The sequence below is a fragment of the Panthera leo genome, chromosome B1 (genome assembly GCF_018350215.1).
Source record: "Panthera leo isolate Ple1 chromosome B1, P.leo_Ple1_pat1.1, whole genome shotgun sequence".
Lineage (NCBI taxonomy): Eukaryota > Metazoa > Chordata > Mammalia > Carnivora > Felidae > Panthera > Panthera leo.
In genome coordinates, this window is record NC_056682.1 from 160,086,028 (window position 1) to 160,106,691 (window position 20,664).

A 20,664-nucleotide genomic window follows, 5' to 3' on the forward strand; every position below is an offset into this window, starting at 1 on the left:
CCCCTAATTTTATCTAGTGTGTAAATAATGTTAGAATCATAAGCCTCCAGGACTCCTATAGCTCTAAAGCTTAAAAAAACAAAAACAAAAACAAACAAACAAACAATGAAGAATTCAAATTATACTCATGAAACACTGAAAATAACTGAGACCTAAAAGAGAGATACACAATTTTAACCTCTCATGAAACATGGTTAACTTTACCGAGTTTTAGACTAGCAACTTGTAAATGTGGTTGCAGTAGACAAATGGGATGATCTGCCCCACACTTATTCCCACCCTCTACCTTCTCCTGCTACATGGTTAACATGGAAGATGTCTGGCGTGTACAACGTGACCCACCTTCCTGACTGGTCCAAGGATGGGAATAGTATGAAGCCATGTTGTCTGCCATGTGGACAAAGCCACTTTGCTTTGAGAAAGAAAATGCAGCTGATAACAAGAGTAAAGGATAGAAAGAAAGGAAATGTCCAGTAGCATGAATTACTGGTTCCAGTTTCTGGAAGCCCAGATGTCCATGCACTTACCCTACACCCTTAATGAACTATTCAATCTTTCCTTAATTTCCAAAACTCAGTACATTATACTTTGTTCTTAAGTAGTTTTCCTAATAAATGCAGTGTCCCTACAGGATATAGGTCATGTAAGAAAATAAGAATCAAAATTAAGAAAAACTTTTAAAAAGCAAGTGTGAATAAAGTTATATTTAATACAATAATAACACCAGAAAAGCTGGCTCATAAAAATTCAGTCTTGCCTATTAATCATCTTTAAAAAGAGGTATTACCTTTTCTAGTGTTTTAAATATTGGAATTTTTTCACGTGTAGAATAATTTGTAGAACAAGATCTTCGCTGTATTATATGTTGGAGTCTTTCCAGCTCTTTCTTATAAAAATCTCGTTCTTCTTCTATACCTTTCAGAAACGTATCTAAACGAGAGGGTGACTTGTCTCGACGTTTTATTCCGTGTTCTAGCCTCATCCTTTCAACTTCCAGAGTAAGTTCTCTTTCTGTAAGTTCAAGTAGTTAAATATTAAAACAGTGTTGGATATAAATTGTACAATTAGCCAAATAAATTATTTGAATAAGTTTTAGAATACAAGCTACTAAAAATCATTAATCTTTGTATATCACCTGGTGCTCATCATGACAAGTGCACTCCTTAATCGTCATCACCTATTTCACCCATTCTCCAACCCACCTCCTCTCTGGTAACCATCAGTTTGTTTCTTTTTTCTTTTTTTGAAGATTTTACTTTTAAGTAATCTCTACACCCAACATGGCAAATGAACTCACAACCTCAAGATCAAGAGTTGCATGCTCTTCTGACTGAGCCACTCAGGCGCCCCAAGAGTCTGTTTCTTGGTTTGCCTTTTTCCCTTTGCTCATTTATTTCTTAAATTCCACATATGAATGAAATCATATGGTATTTGTTTTTCTGACTTATTTCACTTAGCATAATACTCTCTAGCTCCACCCACACTGTTGTAAACAGCAAGATTTCATTCTTTTTTATGGCTAATATTCCATTGTATAGATATACCACCTCGTCTTCATCCATTCACCAGTCGATGGACATTTGGGTTCTGTCCATAATTTGGTTATTATAGTAATGCTGCTATAAACATTGGGGTGCATGTATCCCTTTGAGTATTTTTGTATTCTCTGGGTAAATACTTAGTAGTGTGATTGCTGGATTATAAGGTAGTTCTATTTTTAACTGTTGAGGAAACTCCATACTATTTTCCAGTGGCTATACCAGTTTGCATTCCCACCAACAGTGCAAGAAGATTACCCTTTCTCCACATCCTCGCCAGCCCCCACTGTTTCTTGTGTTGTTGATTTTAGCTGTTCTGACAGGTGTGAGATGATATCTCATTGTAGTTTTGATTTGCATTTTCTTAATGGTAAGTGATGATGAGCATGTTTTTTCTTTTTTTAAAAGTTTGAGAGAAAGAGACAGAGAGAAGAGTGCATGCACATGGGGGAGGGACAGAGATAAGAGAGAGAGAATCCCAAGCAGGCTCCACAATGTCAGTGCAGAGCCTGATGTGGAGCTCAAACCCATGAACCATGAGATCATGTCCTGAGCCAAAGTCAGACACTTAACTGACTGAGCCACCCAGGCACTCCTGATGAGCATCTTTTCATGTGTCTGTCTGCCATCTGTATGTCTTCTTTGGAAAAAATGTCTATTCCTGTCTTCTACCCACTTAACTGGATTATTTGTTTTTTGGGTGTTGAGTTTTGTCAATTCTTAACATATTTTGAATACTAACTCTATCAGATATGTCATTTGCAAATATCTTCTATTCCACAGGTTGCCTTTTAGTTTTGTTGACTGTTTCCTCTGCTATGCAGAAGCTTTTTATTTTGATGTAATCCCAATAGTTTATTTTTTCTTTTGCTTCCCTTGCCTCAGGAGACATATCAGGGTGAGCATGTTTAAATGCCAATGGACAAAAACAGAACAGACTAAAATTATGGAAAAGAGACTATTAATATGCAAAGTTTTAAAATTAGAGATCCAGAGAACAGATGGAGGCAGTGGCCTTTCCTAAGAGGGACATACTTCCACAGTAACATGAGGGAAGATAATGACAGACAGTTTAAGATCTGGGGACAGAAAACTGACAGAAGGCTTCCCTGATGGCTTCCATTCTCTTAGGGAACCTGAAGATTGCCTACTCAAAATGGGAAGTGGAATGAGAGTCACAGCCTTATTGAGAATGGAAAACATTTGAAATGTTCTCTGCAGAAAGTAGGAAATCAAGTGGTAAGAAATATAGAGTAAGATTTCCATACATCATTGAGTGCGCAGCTGAGATTCAGGACCATCTAATTTACAGTGCTATTGATGCGTCTGGTGCATACACATGCAGTGGTTAACTGTTCATGTGTAAATGTGTAGAGGGTAAATATTTTGGTTGACTTGTGCCTGGATTTTTGGCAGGGGGGTGCATTCACAACAGAGAAATAGGGGGTTTCATGTATTCGAAAGATCACACTGAAATGACAGGTCATGGCTAGCTATGAAAGGAAGTAAACTGCAAACTTCTGTATATAGATCTAAGCACTTTAATGTATTAACCCATTTAACCCTCACAACAATCTTTTGGGTAGGTGCCATCATTAACACCATAGACAGGGAAACTAAGGCATAGAGAGGTTAAGTAATGTGCTCAAGGCTTACAGACAGTAAGGAGAGAAGGGGTCAAATAGATTATCCACTTGGATGCTAAAGAGCCTAGGATATAGCCTCTTCTTAATATAGCACACTGGCTTTCTTTTACTTTCCAAGACACATGGAGTTTGAGGGCACCAGGCTTCTGCTCTTGCCATTCCTTCTGCCTGGGAAACTCTGCCCCAAATTTTTATCTGGCTGGTGTCTTGTCTCTGAGACCTTGGGCCAGTCAATTTCTAGCATATCTCCCCCTATTTTATTACCCCTTATCATCTCAAACTGGCTTTTTCATTTATGTGCTACTAACAAAGGCTCCACAAGAGCAGGAACCTTGTATATTTTGTTCACTACGATCATATACCCAGTACCTGAAACAGCCTGGCATACAACAAGCTCATAAACATTTTGAATGAATGGGTGAGTGGATGAATTCTTAGGTGTTTCCTAAACCAACTCATTTAGTGCTGTTACCCTACTGAGAGAGAGAGAGAGAGAGAGAAAGAGAATGAATGTGTTCTTTCAAGTGATACAAGTATATTTCCTTATAAAGATTCTGCCCTTCAATTTTTCTCTATTTCAGAAGTTTTCCTCTTAGTCTTAATTAATTCTATAATCTGCCTCAAAGAAGGACATACTTCTACTGGAAAATATTCAAGCAGGGTTCCTTGTGCCAACTAGTCAAAAATATAAAAGAATCCTGTAAGGTTGTTGAGGGACAGAGATTTTTCACTGTATTTACAGCACTTAGTATGGTTTCTGGTATATAACAAGCACTCCACAAATATTCATTGAATGAATGAAAGAAAGATAATCTACTAAGAAAAAATAATGCCTCAGGAGGAAATCACAATCACTTTTTAAGTTATTAACATTTTATATTTTACCTTTAACTGCAAAACTTTCCATTTTTTTGTTAAGTCTTTGCTTTTCTTGTTCAAGCTGATGAACAACAGTTTCCAGGTCTGATTTTATAAGGAGTTCATCACTCAGTCTCTCCTTTTCTTTATGGCATAAGTTTAATTCCTGCAAAATTTAATACTATAATTAAGATTTCTAATATCCTTATAAAATATCATAGCACTTAAAATAAATATTTAGTAGTACCTTAAATTAAGAGTAATTGACATACACACAGACACACATTTTCAGTTAGTCAAGTATACGGTTTCAACTAGAGTTAATTGTCAATTGTAGCTAAAAGGATCATAAAACCCAAATATCAATAGTGCTCCTTTCTGAAAGTTATTAAATTTTGTTTTCATTTGCTCAGCATACTGTCCTAGAACTTTATTTTTAAAGGAAGGCCGAACAAAGACACAGTGCTCTATCATATGTCTCAGTAATTATGCTGGTCATTCTCTTTGCCTCATCTGCACAGTGGGGATAAGATCAGTACTTGGACACCAAAGATTCACTTGTGAGAGTGGAACTAAGGCTATGAAGCACTCTGCACAGTGTCTAGCACATGGAAAATGCTTAATAAATGTTAGCTATTAATTTCATTAGTATTTACCTTAAAAATATATAATATAGCACTAATGGAAAAAATAAAAAAGGTCAGAAAATAACTACAGCATCTTACTGTCAGCCAATACTACTGAAACTTGGTCAGAATTCTCAGACAAGCATTATGAATCACATTTGACTGTTTATAGTGTATATACAACAGTAGTGAACAAAAGCAAAAATCTCTGCATGACACTGTTAGTAAAAAATCACCAAAACATCCACTTTCTGTTTATTGACTTCATGGCAGAATTTCACAGTATCTTTGAGATTCAAGAGTAGGCAACATCTAGCAGGTTTAGTTAATTCAATTATTCAGTATTGACTTAAATACCTGTAGTTGAATAAAAAGGAAGCCACTGCGATTCACAGTGAGCACATAAAAATCAACAAGTATTCAAGCACCTACAATGTGCCAGCATATCACAATGGCTCCATGGGGGGTGGGGTGGGAGGGGAGTTTCATTTTCTAATTTGCTTTATGCCACCAGAACATTGCTGCTACACTGTATATATGAGAAATATGTGTCTGTATGTATATATACGTGTGTGTGTGTGTGTGTGTATGTGTGTGTGTGTGTATGTATATACATATGTATATGTGTGTATATATACATATATAGAATGAAAAAACTTGGATTAGTCTCAGTTTCTAATCTTAGCAGAAACTCATCCCATTTAATGGCTATTTAAAAAAATCCCCAATCATCTTTTGGGTGACCACCCGGGACTTTCCACCTGTAAGCAAGACATTCTGTCAGTTCTGGACTACAGAACTTTATGCTATTTCTGGGTTTATGCTGGGATGATTACTACTTTTCTCATTTGAAGACTATCAGAACAAATAATATCTAGGAAAATGGTTTATAATACTAAACAAAGATTTTTAAAAGAGGACTGAGTGTTTTTGTTTAAAATTTTATTTTTTGGTGATCTCTGCACCCAAACCAGGGCTCAAACTCATAGCCCCACAATCAAGAGTCGCATGCTCCACTGACTGAGCCAGCCAGGCACCCCAAGACTGAGTACTTTAATTAAAGTCAACAATGTTTAAAGTAATTACCAATTTCTAGTCTTAATATTACTAAACTGACAAGTCCTGAAGTAGTTAAAAGAGTACTCCTAACAGGTTTTCCAAATTTGAATTTAACTTGCAATCTACTATATATGAAGTTAAAGAATTACAAAAATATAAACAAAATTAAATATATCCATTCAAAAGAATATGACTTAGTCATAAAAAGGAAGTACTTGCTACAAGCATGAACCTTGAAAACACTGTGCTAACTGAAGGAAGCCAAACACAAATGGCCATATATTGTATGATTCCATTTATATAAACTGTCCAGAATAGGCAAATCTATAGAAATAGAGGTAGATTCGTAGTTACCAGAGGCTGAACAGAGGAAAATGGGAGTGACTGCTAATGGGTATGACATTTCCTTTTGGAGTGATGAAAATGTTGTTACTAGAGTGAATATAATGTGTAAATTATATCTCAATTAAAAAATATATGCAATATAAAGCACACAAATTTTATTACCAAAAATTCTGGCAATTCAACATAACTACTTACCAGTTGAAGTTTTGCCATTGTTTCTTCAAGATCCCGCATTTCAGAAAGCTTTCTTTTAATCTCTTTCTAGGAATAAAAAACTTACTAAGTACAGACCTGAAAGTCAAGAATACTTATCACTAAGTCACACTGCAAATAAGACCGTCATTTTTCAAGTAGTCATCCTTCTCACCAGGGAGATTTAGCTGTTTGTTGTTGTTTTGTTTTAAAGTTTATTGAGAGAGAGAGAGAGAGAGAGAGAGAGAGAGAGAGAGAGAGAGAATTCCAAGCTGACTCCACGCTGTCAGCACAGCACAGCGTCTGACACAGGGCTTTTATCTCACTAATCATGAGATCATCACTTGAGCCAAAATCAAGAGTCAGAGGCTTAACCGACTGAACCACTCCATGTGCCCAGAGGCTTTAGCTGTTTTACTTTTTTTTCCATTTTTTTTAACGTTTATTTATTTTTGAGAGACAGAGAGAGGGTGAGCAGGGGAGGGGCAGAGAGAGAGGGAGACAGAGAATCCGAAGCAGGCTCCAGACTCTGAGCTGTCAGCACAGAGCCCGATGCAGGACTCGAACCCATGAACCAAACTGAGATCATGACCTGAGACAAAGTCGGACGTTTAACTGACTGAGCCACCCAGGCGCCCCGAGGCTCTAGCCGTTTTAAGCCTCAATTTCAGTGAAGAGGAGACAACATTCAGGCTTCTCTTTAATTTCTTGGTATCCTGAATGCTTACAGGGAGCTATTTGTAACATCTAAAACAAGACGACCACTTAAAAAATATTTTGCCTACATGCTTGTAGGGTCTTCCTTGAACCGTAAGTTTTGGGTTATGTTATGGCACCACCATTTCCTAATTTTCCTATCTTTCCACCTGCAACTACCAACGAGAGCGAGAGCACTGAATGCCAATGTTAAAATATTTTGACCCAAAAGGAATCTTTTGTGAGCCAAGCTATCATTCTTGACCAATGCCAATGGGACCTGAGAAGCTATATTCAGTATGTTGTGTGCATGAGCATAGAAGATGCAAAAGGAGGTAGAAAGAGAGGAATGAGATATAGGACTGTTGCAATGAAACATGAATCACAAAAACAAAATTAAAACTGCACTATATTCTTCATTTTCTAAGTTTATTTTTTTTTAGTAATTTCTACACCCAATGTGGGGCTCAAACTCATGATCTGGAGATCAAGAGTCATGGGCTCTTCTAACTGGGCCAGACAGGAGCCCCTATATTCTTCATTTTCAAGACTCTTTTGGAAATTCTGGGTCCCTTGAGATTTTATAATTTTATAATCTTTTTCTGTTTCCATAAAAAAAAAATGCCATTGGGATTTGGCATTGGGATTTGGATAGGGATCGTACTGAATCTGTAGATTGCTTTGGGTACTAAGTCCTCCAATCCATGAACATAGGATGTCTTTCCATTTATTTCTGTCTTCTTTGATTCTTTTCAGCAATGTTTTTTACCTTCTCAGGTAAGTTTATTCCTAAGTATTTTATTCTTTCTGATGATATTGCAAATGAGATTATTTTATTAATTTCTTTTTGGATTTTAATTATTGGCATATCAAAACACACCTGATTTTTGTGCATTTTGTATCCTGCAACTTTGTTGAATTTATTAGTTCAAGTTTTTGTGAAATCTTTAGGATTTTCTACATATAAGATCATGTCACACAGAAACATAATTTTATTTCTTTCTTTCCAATTTGGATGCCTTTTCTTTCTCTTACCTAACTGCTTTGGCTAGTACTATGTTGAACAGAACTGGTGAGAATAGGCATCCTTGCATTGTTCCTGATCCTAGAGGAAAAGCTTCCAATCTTCACCACAGGGTATGACATGAACTGTGGGCTTTTCATATATGGCCTTCATTATGTTGAAGTATGTTCCTTTTAATCTACTAATTACTGGATATGACACTGCATAAAATTGACTCAGTGATGTAGAGTACTGGTCCTCAAACTAGGTTATATACCCATTCCTGAGGTAACATGAAGACTTCCCAAGTATTATGTAAAACTACTGTATACATGTAGTTTTAGTGTATCCATATCTGGATATACAATCCTTTTCAAGAATTATCTACCTGACAACCTGCATGTGGTCTAGGTATCTCATGAGTTCTCCTCTCCCACTTTTCCTCTCAACTGTTTTTCTCCCACTATTTTTTAAAATTTTATTTATTTATTTTGAGAGAGAACTTACATGCATATGCACAAGTGGGAAGGGCAGAGAGAGCGAGAGAGTGAGAGAGAGAACCGTAAGCAGGCTCCGCATTGCCAGCACAGAGCCCAATGCAGGGCTCAAACTCACAAACTGTGAGATCATGACCTGAGCCAAAACCAAACAGTTGGACACTTAAGTGACTGAACCACCCAGACACCCTCTCTCCCACTTTTTAAAGCAAAAGGATGCATCTAATATCACACTGTCCCAAAATATGAAAAACTTTTGAAGCATCAGGCAAAAAGATACTCTGAAATTTATAAAAGATACATATTTATTAAGATATGTATTAATAAGACATATCTTATTAAGACATGTATTTCCAATAAAATTTTACTTTTTGATTTAGTATGTATTTATCAACATTTGTTTGTATTTGTCACTCTGATCCATTGATTACTGATAATTATAATGATAGCACTATTCGGAGGAAAATGTTAACACTTTGAACCTTGTAGTCAAAGGACACTTTTAAAAATAAAAAATGTCAATAAATAAAATAAAATATTTCAATTCATGTATTTTTTTATTACAGAGATGTTTGATAGGGTGATCACGAAAAGATATTCAAGCATAAATATGTTAAAAGAGGATAAAACTGGAGATTTCAAGAAGAAAGGGTCATTTAGATTCTACTGGCTATATTTAAAAGAACAATGTAACAGTTTTAAGAGATCGGTAGGTTGGAAATTACATCCTTTGTATCTATTTAATCTGTTTATTAATTACTATTTTTAAAGATTTTATTTTTAAGTAATCTCTACACCCAATGTGGGGCTTGAACTCACAACCCTGAGATGAAGAGCTGCATGCTCTTCCACTGCACCAGCCAGCTGCCCCCTTTCGTATTTATTTAAACTTAAAGATGAAAAATGTTAACTACCAACTTAAAATGTGCAAGGATATACACTGTTCAAAAAATACTTTTAAAGGGTTCATGAGCACAAAATGACATAGAGGACAAACTTCCAAAGCTCACTCACAACACAGAGATAAAAGAACAGAGATGAAAATCTTGAAGGAAAAAAGGACAAAGTCTGGAGAGCTAGCCTGAGAAAAAGCGTGTTTCAGGAACACACCCAAATTTAGACAGCAGAAAAACCTGAATTACAAAACAACCAAACCAAAAGACCCAATCAGATATCAAAGGGCTTAAGCTCACAATGTTCTAGAAGAATTAAGAAACGCTCCCACAACCTAGACATACCTTTGCTTCCCCAAGTTCTTTATCAGCAGTCTCAAGCACTTCTTCTTTATGTCTTTCCAACTGCTGTGCTAACTGGTCTATTTCGGTTAATTCTTGGCAGAGTTTTTCATTTTTGTTACTTAAATTAACAACTTCAGTAGTTACGGTTTCCTTGGTTTCCATAAGCTCCTGTATATGCTTCTCCAGGTCTTTATTAGCTTGCTGAAGAAAGTCAACCTAAATTGAATTTGTAATTAACAGGTATATGAATTGGAAAATTATCCTAAATACTCAACTTCCAAAATACTTCAAAATACTCTATTTTTTAAAATACTGAAAATTAAACCAGAGGTATTTTACATTTGCAATCTTACACTGTTGATTCACAAAACTGACAATGTGTGGTTTAACAAAAATATATAGCCATTGGCATTCAACTTTTAAGCATGGAAGGAAAAGTAAAAAATTTGTGTGAACTTTTTCCCAACAGAGAGTTCTACAATTATGACAAGAATATCACTACAATGATAATATCACTCTGGACTGTGCTGTCCAATATAGTAGCCACCAGCACCCACATGTGCATACTGTAGAGCTAGTCCAAACTGAGGTGTGCTATAAATGTAAAACATACGCAAGATTTCAAAGACTTGGTACAAAAAAGAAAAAAAGGAAAATATGTCAACATCAACATTTTACAACAATTACACACTGCAATTATATTTTGGATATTCTGAGGTAAATACATTATTAAAATTAATTTTATCTGTTTCTTTTTTATTTTAATCTGGTTACTAGAAAATTAAAAAAAATTTTTTTAATGTTTATTTTTGAGAGAGACACAGACAGAATACAAGCAGAGGAGGGGCAGAGAGAGAGGGAGACCCAGAATCCAAAGCAGGCTCCAGGCTCTGAGCTGTCAGCACAGGGCCTGACATAGGATTCGAACCCATGGACCATGAGATCATGACCTGAGCTGAAGCTGGATGCTTAAACCAACTGAGCCACCCAGGCGCTCCCAGAAAATTTTAAATTACATATGTGGCTCATATCATATTTGTATTGGACAGCACTGCTCTAGGGCTACTATTGATATTCATGACTTACTATTCTGGTTCTGGTCCAGTCAGCAATGACATGTCTAAATTTCTAAAGGTGATGTAACATGCTTTATGGAACTCTCCTGTTCTTTTACTCCTAGGTCAGACACATGGCAAGGGAATCAATTACATGTTTAATTTTTTGCATTTCTTTCTACAAATCTTTTTGATATTATAAAAGAAATACAAAAACTTCAAAAACAAAGAAAATAAAAAAGAATATCTCATCACACAAAGATAAGCTGTTCGTATATTTTAGTGTATTCTCTTCCAGTGTTTTCTCTAAGTTCATACGCACATTTTTAAAAAGCAAACTGAAGATCCCATTGTGTCTACGGTTTATTCTCCTCCTCTGATTTTTTTTTAATGTTTATTTATTTTGAGAGAACGAGAGAGTGTGCTAGCTGGGGAAGGGCAGAGAGAGAGGGAGAGAGAAAGAATCCCAAGCAGGTTCAAACTTACGAACCATGAGATCATGACCTGAGCTGAAATCAGAGTCAGATGCTTAACCAACTGAGCCACTCAGGTACTCCTATTCTCCTTTTAAATATTTAACATTATGGTGCATATATCTTTCTGCCTCATTAAATATCTTTTTAAAACATGATTTTTCAATAGTTGCATCCTATTTCTGGATAGTTTGGCTCTATCAAATTTTCCCACTGTATAACTGGTAAACAATTCTGTTACTTTTACAAATCAATGAACTGTTACAAACACTTAACGATAGTATATACTCGGTGAAATAATTATAAATGTCATTACCTGAACATTTAAATGAGCAATAAGCTTTTCATTGGTTTTGTTTCTAGTCTCCAGAGAGAGGACATCAGGGGAACGGCCACTGTCCAATGCAACTGATAGTCGTTCTATCTCTCGTTCTCTTAGCTCAATCTGAAGACATAAAGTCATGCTATAATTTTAAAAAATTTGCTTTAAACTGAAATAATTAACACTGGACACTTACTTGGATATACTTCCATTTCTCTTATGCTTCACAATGTATATAAGAGATTAACACTCATACATGTATCCACACCAATATGGGATTATAAAATGCATATACACAGAGCAAAAATAAACAGAGAAAAATGTCAAAATAAGAATGTCAACAAAGTTTTCGTAAGTATTTCTATTGAATAGATTTTTCCTAATTAATTTTAATTTTTTGGTTTTTTTCCCCCCCTCCTCCAAGATTAGGCAATGTTGATATAAAAAGAAATGATTGAGTACTAGAATGGAGTCTGAGTGACTTCAGTGCCTAGTGAAATAAATGTAGAATAAATGAATAAATGTAGAACAGAATTACTACTGAAACTCAATATTAAAAAGGATAGGAAGTTGGAGTGAATTTAATTATTATTTAGAAAGCAACACACACAAAATCACAGAGATCACTATCAACCATGAAATCACACTTACATGCACGAATTTGGAAAAATGGATGTACACATTTGCAGTGTTTTTTCAAAAACACTGAAAGCTAAAACCAAGCACTCAATTCAACAATATTGAGCACAATTCTAGGTATATGAAGATGAATAAAACATGATTTCTAACTTTCGGAACACAGCTTTACCAAGAAAACTAGCAAGTAAATCAATAATTGCTGTAGTATGTTGTTCAGTGGTAGAATAAATAGATATATGACACCAAAGTGGTTAAGGGAATAAACCGATTTACTCTCCATGATATATCCATATGCCTATGGAAATTAGTGAAGGCTTTATCAAATACATATGCCCAAAAAGGTTATAAATTATGCTATGAAGAGAAAGAAGAAAGGAGGAATGTTCCAGGCAGTGACACAGAAACATAAAGCCACATGGTATGATTGAAGGAGCAGAAATGGCTCGGTAAGACTGAATATACAAGGGAACTTATGGTTGGGTCTGAAGAATCAGTCAGGAACTAATTATGATTAAGTACTAAATACTTTGCTAAGGAGAAAGATTGCTCTGCACTAAAAGATGAGTAAGAATAAAATCAGAGGTAGGGAGACCTATTGGAGGAATGAATGAGAGATGAATAAGGTGTAAAATAGAACAGTGAGATGAGCAGAAGAAGTAAGTTTACAAAGTACATAGAAGTGACAGAATTTGGTGAGTGGTATGTGAAGGGAAGAGAAGGAGATCTAGAAAGACTACAGAATGTTGGCTTGGGCAGATGGTGATGCCACCAACGAACATAGAGAATATAGGGGGAAAAAAACAAGAGTTGAGGCAGAAGATAACAAGTTCAGTGCCAGGCATATGGTACAAACAGCTTTCATCCAAGTGGAAATGCCCAGTATAAAATTGAACATACGGGTCTGGACCTCTGCAGAGATTTGAGCCAGAAAGACTGGGAAGTCATCAACATACAGAGAATATTTTAAGAGAGTAAATGAGACCTTCTGAGAAAATATACAGGGAAAGGAGTCAAAGACAGAATCCTGAAAAACAGTAATATTTCAGGGAAAGGGCAGAGGGAAAAAGCAAAGAAGAAATTATAAGAGATTTTAAAAAAAGGGGAAACTGAAAGAAAATGAGTCATGGGATGGTTTCAAAGAGAAATTATCAATAATGCCAAATACTATAAAGGGGTCAAGGAAATGGAGACTAAAAGTATCCTTTTGGATCCAGCAATTAACATCACTGATGTCATTACTAAACCCATTTATGTAATGGGAAGCAGAAGCCAGAAGGCAACAGGAGAGCCAGAGGTGAAGAAGTGGAGACAGAAGAGTAAGATACTCTTTAGAGAAGTTTACATGAGGGAGGAGAGAGCATTAGCAAGAGGGGCATTAACAAGAGAGGCTTTAGCAAGAGTTAAATAAAGGAGATCTTTTTTCAAAAATTTTTATTATTATTAATGTTTAAGTTATTTATTTTGAGGGACAGAAAGAGCATGAGTGGGCAGGGGCAGAGAGAGAGAGGGACAAACTGAATCCCAAGCAGGCTCTGCACTGCTAGTGCAGAGCCCAATGTGGAGCTCAAACTCACAAACCAGGAGATCATGACCTTAGTCAAAATCAAGAGTTGGACACTTAACCAACTGAGCCACTCAGGCACCTCTAAAAGAGATCTTTTTAAGGGATGTTAGCAATGACCGTGATAGCACCTCCCTCTAGGACTGTTAGGAAGATTTAAAGCATTACTAGTTATAAAGTGGCCATATATGAGTTTGTTAAAAAAAGAAAAAGAAAAAGAAAAATCGATTAAATAAAATAAGAAGGGAGGGAATAGAGCCACACACACAGGTAGAACAGGAAGAACACCACACTACTCATTAAGTCTGGAGAGCCTGAGTGTGAACACTGATGGATTTTATTTTTTAAAAGTGTTTATTTATTTTTTTTTTGGTGGGGGGGGGGAGAGAAAATGTGAGCAGGGAGGGGCAGAAATAGAGAATTCTAAGCAGGTTCCACGCTATCAGCACAGAGCCCAATGCGGGGTTCAAACCCTGAAACTGTGACGTCATGACCTGAACTGAAATCAAGAGTTGGACAGTAAATCAACTGAGCCACCCAGGTGCCCCAACACTGTTAAATTTAAATGTTTTAAATTTAAATTTAAATTTAAAAGATAGGAAGTTGAGACAAGGTGGTATCTTGACAACAAGGGTATTTATTATAGGTTGGTGAAAGAGCTTGAGGAGAACAGCAACATTTGGAACATAGACTGAGAAAAATAGAACAAACTCAAGCAAAAAGAAAAAAGAAGACAGGCAGCTGAGTGGATTCAACTAAGATTGATAACCACAATAAATTGATGGTTTCAATCAGAATGGTCGGGCTATTTTCTCCAAACACCTCAGCCACCTCACAAAGATGGTAAAGACTGGTCAGCTTATGTTCATAAAGTACTTGGAAAAAAATGTGATGAAGTGTGATTATAAATTAAAAAATAACAACGTTCAACTTCTGCATATTTGATATTTTCAATCTCCATATAGTAAGTTTTTTGGTTGACATTATCACAATCCTTTTACTCCATTTTTATCTGAATAATCTTCAAAGTACTTTATAAACTTCACAGTTACACCAACACATAAGTTACATTTATATTTGTATGTGCAGATCACTTCACCTCAAAAAAGTCATGTGCAGAAAATGAAAAACATGTTACCCAATTTAAGCTTCAGTAAGCATATTAAGAAAGAAAGCTGTAGTTATACAAATCAGAATTTGCCAAAATACCAACAGAAGGTATAAAAGAACAAAGCTTATTATGGTTATGATCTAACCCTGCATATTATATCAATTCCCCTACTTCTTCAGAGAACTATTTTACTAGTTCTTATAGAGAATACACAACAAAAAGTATGGTACCACTCTCAAAAAGACTTCTGTTCAAGATGACAAAATCTACAGTAAGAGCAAAAAAGTTATTTAAGATACCACTTTAAAGCATAATACACTTCAATAAAATACCTCCCAAGATGGAAACAAGTAATATAACTAAGATATTTGGGGAGATAGATGACTCACCAGAAGAAAAAAAAAAACAAAAAACTGCTATTTACCTCAATGCATAATGAAGGGACTGGACTGTTTGCTCTAAAGCCATCTAAGCTACTCCAGCTACTATCCTTATTAAGAAACTGGTAGAAAAGATAAAAGCTGTATACAAACTCAGTATCAATAATCCCAAATATAACCCAATTTTATTTACAATCACAGCATACCCATCCCAACAAGGCGACCATGCATCCCTACTATGCAAGTATATAAAAATCCTACCTGCTGGTTATAATCTCGCAGTTCACTTTCCATCATTGCTAACTTTTCTTGTAACTGGTGGACTTCCTCTTGAAGTTCTTGAATTCTGAAACACATTTATAACTAGTGCCAATATAGTTTTGTTGAGAAATACAAAATAACAAGAAATGAAACTAAATGTGTTGTCCTATAAATTCTCTACTTTGTATTTCTCAGTAAAGTATGAAGTGCCGTGCCAAAGGGCTCCCAAGCACAATATAATCAGAGTAACATTATCTTGCAGATTTAATTTTATATTCTAAGAATGGATAAAAAAATCCTGAGCGGTAAATAATTTGTAACCAGATACATTATGCCTACTATTGCATTTTGATCCTTAAAACTCTTTGAGGGGCGCGCCTTGGTGGCTCAGTAAGTTGGGCGTCTGACTTCAGCTCAGGTCATGATCTCGTGGTCTGGGTCTATGGGTTGGAGCCCTGCGTCGGGGCTCTGTACTAACAGCTCAGAGCCTGTAGCCTGCTCTGGATTCTGTGTCTCCTCCTCTCTCTGCCCTCCCTAGGTCACACTCTGTCTCTCTCTCTCTCTCTCTCAAAAATAAACAAACATTAAAAAAAAAAAAAACAAATAACAACAAAAAAACTCTTCGAGGTACTGCTGTCAATTCTTAGGTTCAAGAAACTAGAGGGTGTAGTCCAGAATTCACAATATTATTAAGTGAAATAAGGGATCAAAGTGTGTTTTCTGAATGACGCTGTATTTTCTAATGAACTACCCTGCAATCCTGGAGAAGAAAAATATTGAGAAATACTACAATTTACCAAGTATCTATAGCAAAAACCTACTGTTTTCTGGAACTTGTTAATTCTAACAAAATCAAGATTTGTCTAAATTATCTGAATTGTACAACTGCTCAAATGTATTTGTACTATATCAAACTTTGCCAAACATTAACATAAATATGACATAACCACTTTCATACTGCAAAAATAAAGCCTGAAGCCAGTTCTGCTTTTAAGAGAGATTTTCCATGGAGTAGAGTCAGTGAGGCTGGACATACCCTGTCCCTGCTGTTACTGGAACCGACATTTCCTGCTTATCTAGGTTTAGAAGAGTATGTATACAACTGCATTCATATATATGCACATGAATGACTCTGCATACAAGCTATGTATACGTGCACATGAAAACAAACAAGATGTTTAAGAGACTAATGCCACCCATGATGGTTTGATAGAAAAGAAACGTTTTAAGGAGAAAAGATAATGACAGAAAATGACATATATGCAGACCAAAAGCCTCCTTAAATATACTAACAGGCTGTCTGGGAAGTCCTAGGTTACAACTGTAACAGAAAAACAAAACACAAAATACTACACAATTAAGGTCAGATAATTATAGTTATGTAGCACTGCATAAGAATAACTAAGAGATCCTAATTAGTACCTCAAGTAATGTTCCTTTGGATTGTTATATTGAGATTAATAAAGTGAAAAAACTCCTGCATACTTTTTACATAATCTAAAAAATAAAGTTATCTGCACTAACCATTTCTACTAGTATAGTACATATTTCAGAATGTGTCTCCAGCTATGACCATAGAGGCTGTCACTAGTGTTCTCTTGCTCCTATGAACCCCTTATAATTTTCTTAATGGCATTCTATGTATTTCTCTTGTCTCATTTTTACTGTTAGAATATAAGCTTCTCAAAAGCAATACTATCTTACTCATCTTTACATCCCCAAAACACTTACATTGTGCTTTTCTCGGAGTTTAATGAAGTTTCAATTAAAATGGAATTTATATCTGATTCCAATATAAGGAAAAACAAGTACATAGAGTTAGAGAATCATGAAGCAAAAATGTCAAAGCCAGTTACAAATCTATTCAGGTTCGTTGGCATTTGACATAATCTGAATAGAGTCCTGTAAAAGATGAATTGGGCAATGAAACTAAATATTAAAGCAACGCTACTAAAATAGGTTCTAGATGGCAATAAATTATTTTAAAGCAGATATGAACAGAAACATCAGATTTATGATCTATTTGAGATCAAAGTTTCAAAACAAGTAAAAACATTCTATATTGAAGATACATTCAGAAAGTATTTCTTGAGTGCTTATACAAAATTCTGTGCTAGGCCCTGGAGATACAACAGTCAAGATGACTGAAGCCCTACATCGAGAAACTTATAATCAAGTTGATTAGCTGAAACTAGCAAAAAATTATTTAATGCACCTGTTATCAGCCACTTGCAGGAGGTCTGCGATGTAAGGGTCATCTGGCTGAGGAACTGGATATGAACTGACTTCGGAGGGAGGGACTGGTTCGTCTATCTGCATACGCTGGCGCCTGAAAGCAATACTTCTTTTCTTGCCACCTAAAAACAAATGTGTACTTCAAAAACATTTAAAAGAAACAAAACACTGTCTTAAAATTAAATATTCCAGAAGGTTAGGCTTTTTGTTATAAAGTATGCCTCTAGCTCATAAAACCTAGCGATAAACTATCTCCCCCCGCACACCCTGATCTTTAACTATACAATGCATTCCTGAAAACCTCAACAAGACATGGTTATAAGACAAGTTTTATTTTCTGCATGCTTGGTACATATACCCAGATTTAATCTATTCCTCCACTAGATGGGGACAAGACTTTGGCAAGATTAAAAGTTGAGTGTGCCTTGTGGTATTTCCTATCATGAGCTCAAGAAATCATCACCAGCAGAAAACTATCAAACGAGAAGCTTAGGGAAGTAATAACTAAAACAGAAATGTTTATTAAGCAATGCCAAAAGAGCAGATAAGAGAAACTTTATGTAGCAAAATTAGTATATAATAAAAGTCATCTATAATATAAAATGATGCTACAACCTGAATTAGTGGGAAATGTCTACTTAATTATCCTTGAAACTAGCAGGAGTAATTTCTTTTTATGGGTAGATACATACTGTCTTGGTCCAAATTAAATGGATAGTTTACCTTTGTCAGCATCTGGTCAAGATTAGAATGCGCTTGAAAGACAAATCTATCGTCAGGAAGAACAAACACAATCCACAACCTTGTCTTCATTAGAATCCTAACAAATTTTGTATGCACTTACCTCATTTTGAGGATGAAGAAACTGGGTCAAAAGTATTTAAATGACTTGTTTCTAGTTACACACCTATACAAGGCAAACCATTATCTCCTTCCCTTACCTCCTGGTTTTTCTCCTTGGTTGCTCCTTCTCAGCTTCTTACAAAGACCCTCTCCTTCCACAGTCCAAGAAAGTTAAACGCCATCTTCCCTAGGGTCTGTCTTTGGTTCTCCTCTTCCCAGTCTACACAATCTCACTAGCTAATTCCAATTACATCCATAGCTTCAATTCCCATGATACTCCAATGACTCCCAAATTCAAATCTTCATCTAGGACCACACTTCTTTTTTTTTTTTTTTTTTTAAGTTTATTTATTTATTTTGAGAGAAAGAGCAAGAGAGCAAGTATGTGAATGGAGGAGGGGCAGAGAGAGAGGGAGAGAGAGAATCCCAAGTAGGCTCTACATTCAGGGCAGAGCCCCATGTGGGGCTTGATCTCATGACCCCTCACGAACTGTGAGTTCATGACCTGAGCTGAAATCAAGAGATGGATGCTTACCCGACTGAGCTACCCAGGCGCCCCTGGGACCACACTTCTAAGAACAGATCTACACCACAAACCCCACTGCATACTAGAAATCTCAATGCAGATGTTCCACTAGTATAACATACAACACATGCAAAAGTGAACTCCTGCTCTGCTTTCCACCTTCTCAATCTTAAAAATGTTACCATCATCTACCCACTCATTCACTAGAAACAGAAATCTGGGAATCTTCTACTTCCCAAGTCCCTCATATTCAGTCACTAAATTCTATAGATTCCACCTCCTGAATCTCTCTGGAATCTGCCCCACTCTTTTCTCAGGAAATCTGACCATCCTCTTTCTCCCCTTTAATCTAGTTACTTCTGAGACCTTTTCCATGTTTCTCAATCTTTTCTGCCTTTAGCCCAAAGTCCCCCTCTCCATCTCATCTCTCGCCATTTCAATCCTCATGGATTCCACTCGGCTACAGGCACACCATAAGATGACTATGCGTGGTCTTTGTCAACACTTGGAACTGTGCCAGCATATAGATCTCCCTTCATCACAGTCTTCATTCTGACCAAATCACTCCTGGTTCTCACTGCGCTCCTAATCCCTCACTCTCCACCTCATCTCATGATCCAGCATTTTCCTACACCTCACTCACTCTCAATAATCTTCATCCCGTCATTCAGACACCTTGATGATCTTGTCACTGGTACTAGAGATTCTTCCACCAACTTTATGCCTGACCACCCTCAACTATGGATATGCCCTATCATTTCTTTTGTCCTGCTCGAGAACTACTGAGTATAAAGCTAAAAAACAGTAAAAATAAACTAAGAAATAGGAAAATAGATCATTTCCAAATTTTTGATGAGTACAGATTATCTTTACAACTAAAATAATAATGATAATATTGAGATGGCAGCCATCAAAGAGTTCCTTTTATAGCTTGTGGATCTTCAGATTGATAATTCTGCCACTGTCATTTCATTTCCTGAAAGTCAGGGCCGGCTTGTGAAAAGTTGTTAAACAACATGCTAAATGTGAAATGTCAATCTTTACCCTGAACCTTTCCTGTTCAGAGCATCAAATGAAGACTTCACTAGGTTTTATAGTGGCTTTCTGATTTTGGTAGTCCATTGAATTTGGAAGTCTATTTCAAAGGAGTTTGAAAGTTGTTGTACACTGTTAACAACTGACTGCCCCCGTCCTCCCTGAAATACCATGATTGTTTATGAAAAGTATCTTTAATAACGCTGCGGACAATTTGGCTTGGAAAAAAAATAATAATGATACCAATAATTTAAAAAAGGAACTTAAAATAATGATTAAGGAAATAAAACTCTGGGCACTGAAGTTAGACTACTTATACCTAAGAAGCTACTATTATATAAGTTCTTAAACACATGCATAAAATACTAGCTGGATCTTCAGAAATAAATGTAAAAGTTTATGTGATGATCCAAGATCATCTTTTCAAGTACTAAAGTCTAAGCATGAAAATCCAAAGTCCTATTTTGGTCAACAGCTTTAATATCTTTAAAAGATTAGGTGTGTACAATTTGTTTTGAGAAGGAA

The 20,664-nt window shown here is 36.0% G+C and overlaps 1 protein-coding gene across 2 annotated transcripts in view; it reads right to left on the reverse strand.

Moving 5' to 3' along the window:
• Positions 1–20,664, reverse strand: part of CEP135 (centrosomal protein 135) — a 68,035-nt gene that overhangs the window by 40,773 nt on the left and 6,598 nt on the right. For both annotated transcript variants that reach the window (XM_042936336.1, XM_042936337.1), the window contains exons 5-11: positions 17,716–17,857; positions 15,501–15,585; positions 11,543–11,671; positions 9,699–9,914; positions 6,268–6,333; positions 4,070–4,208; positions 788–1,011 (exon numbers count right to left, since the gene is read on the reverse strand). In XM_042936336.1, coding sequence (XP_042792270.1) covers positions 788–1,011; positions 4,070–4,208; positions 6,268–6,333; positions 9,699–9,914; positions 11,543–11,671; positions 15,501–15,585; positions 17,716–17,857 — 1,001 coding nt within the window. The remainder of the gene's footprint in view (positions 1–787; positions 1,012–4,069; positions 4,209–6,267; positions 6,334–9,698; positions 9,915–11,542; positions 11,672–15,500; positions 15,586–17,715; positions 17,858–20,664) is intronic.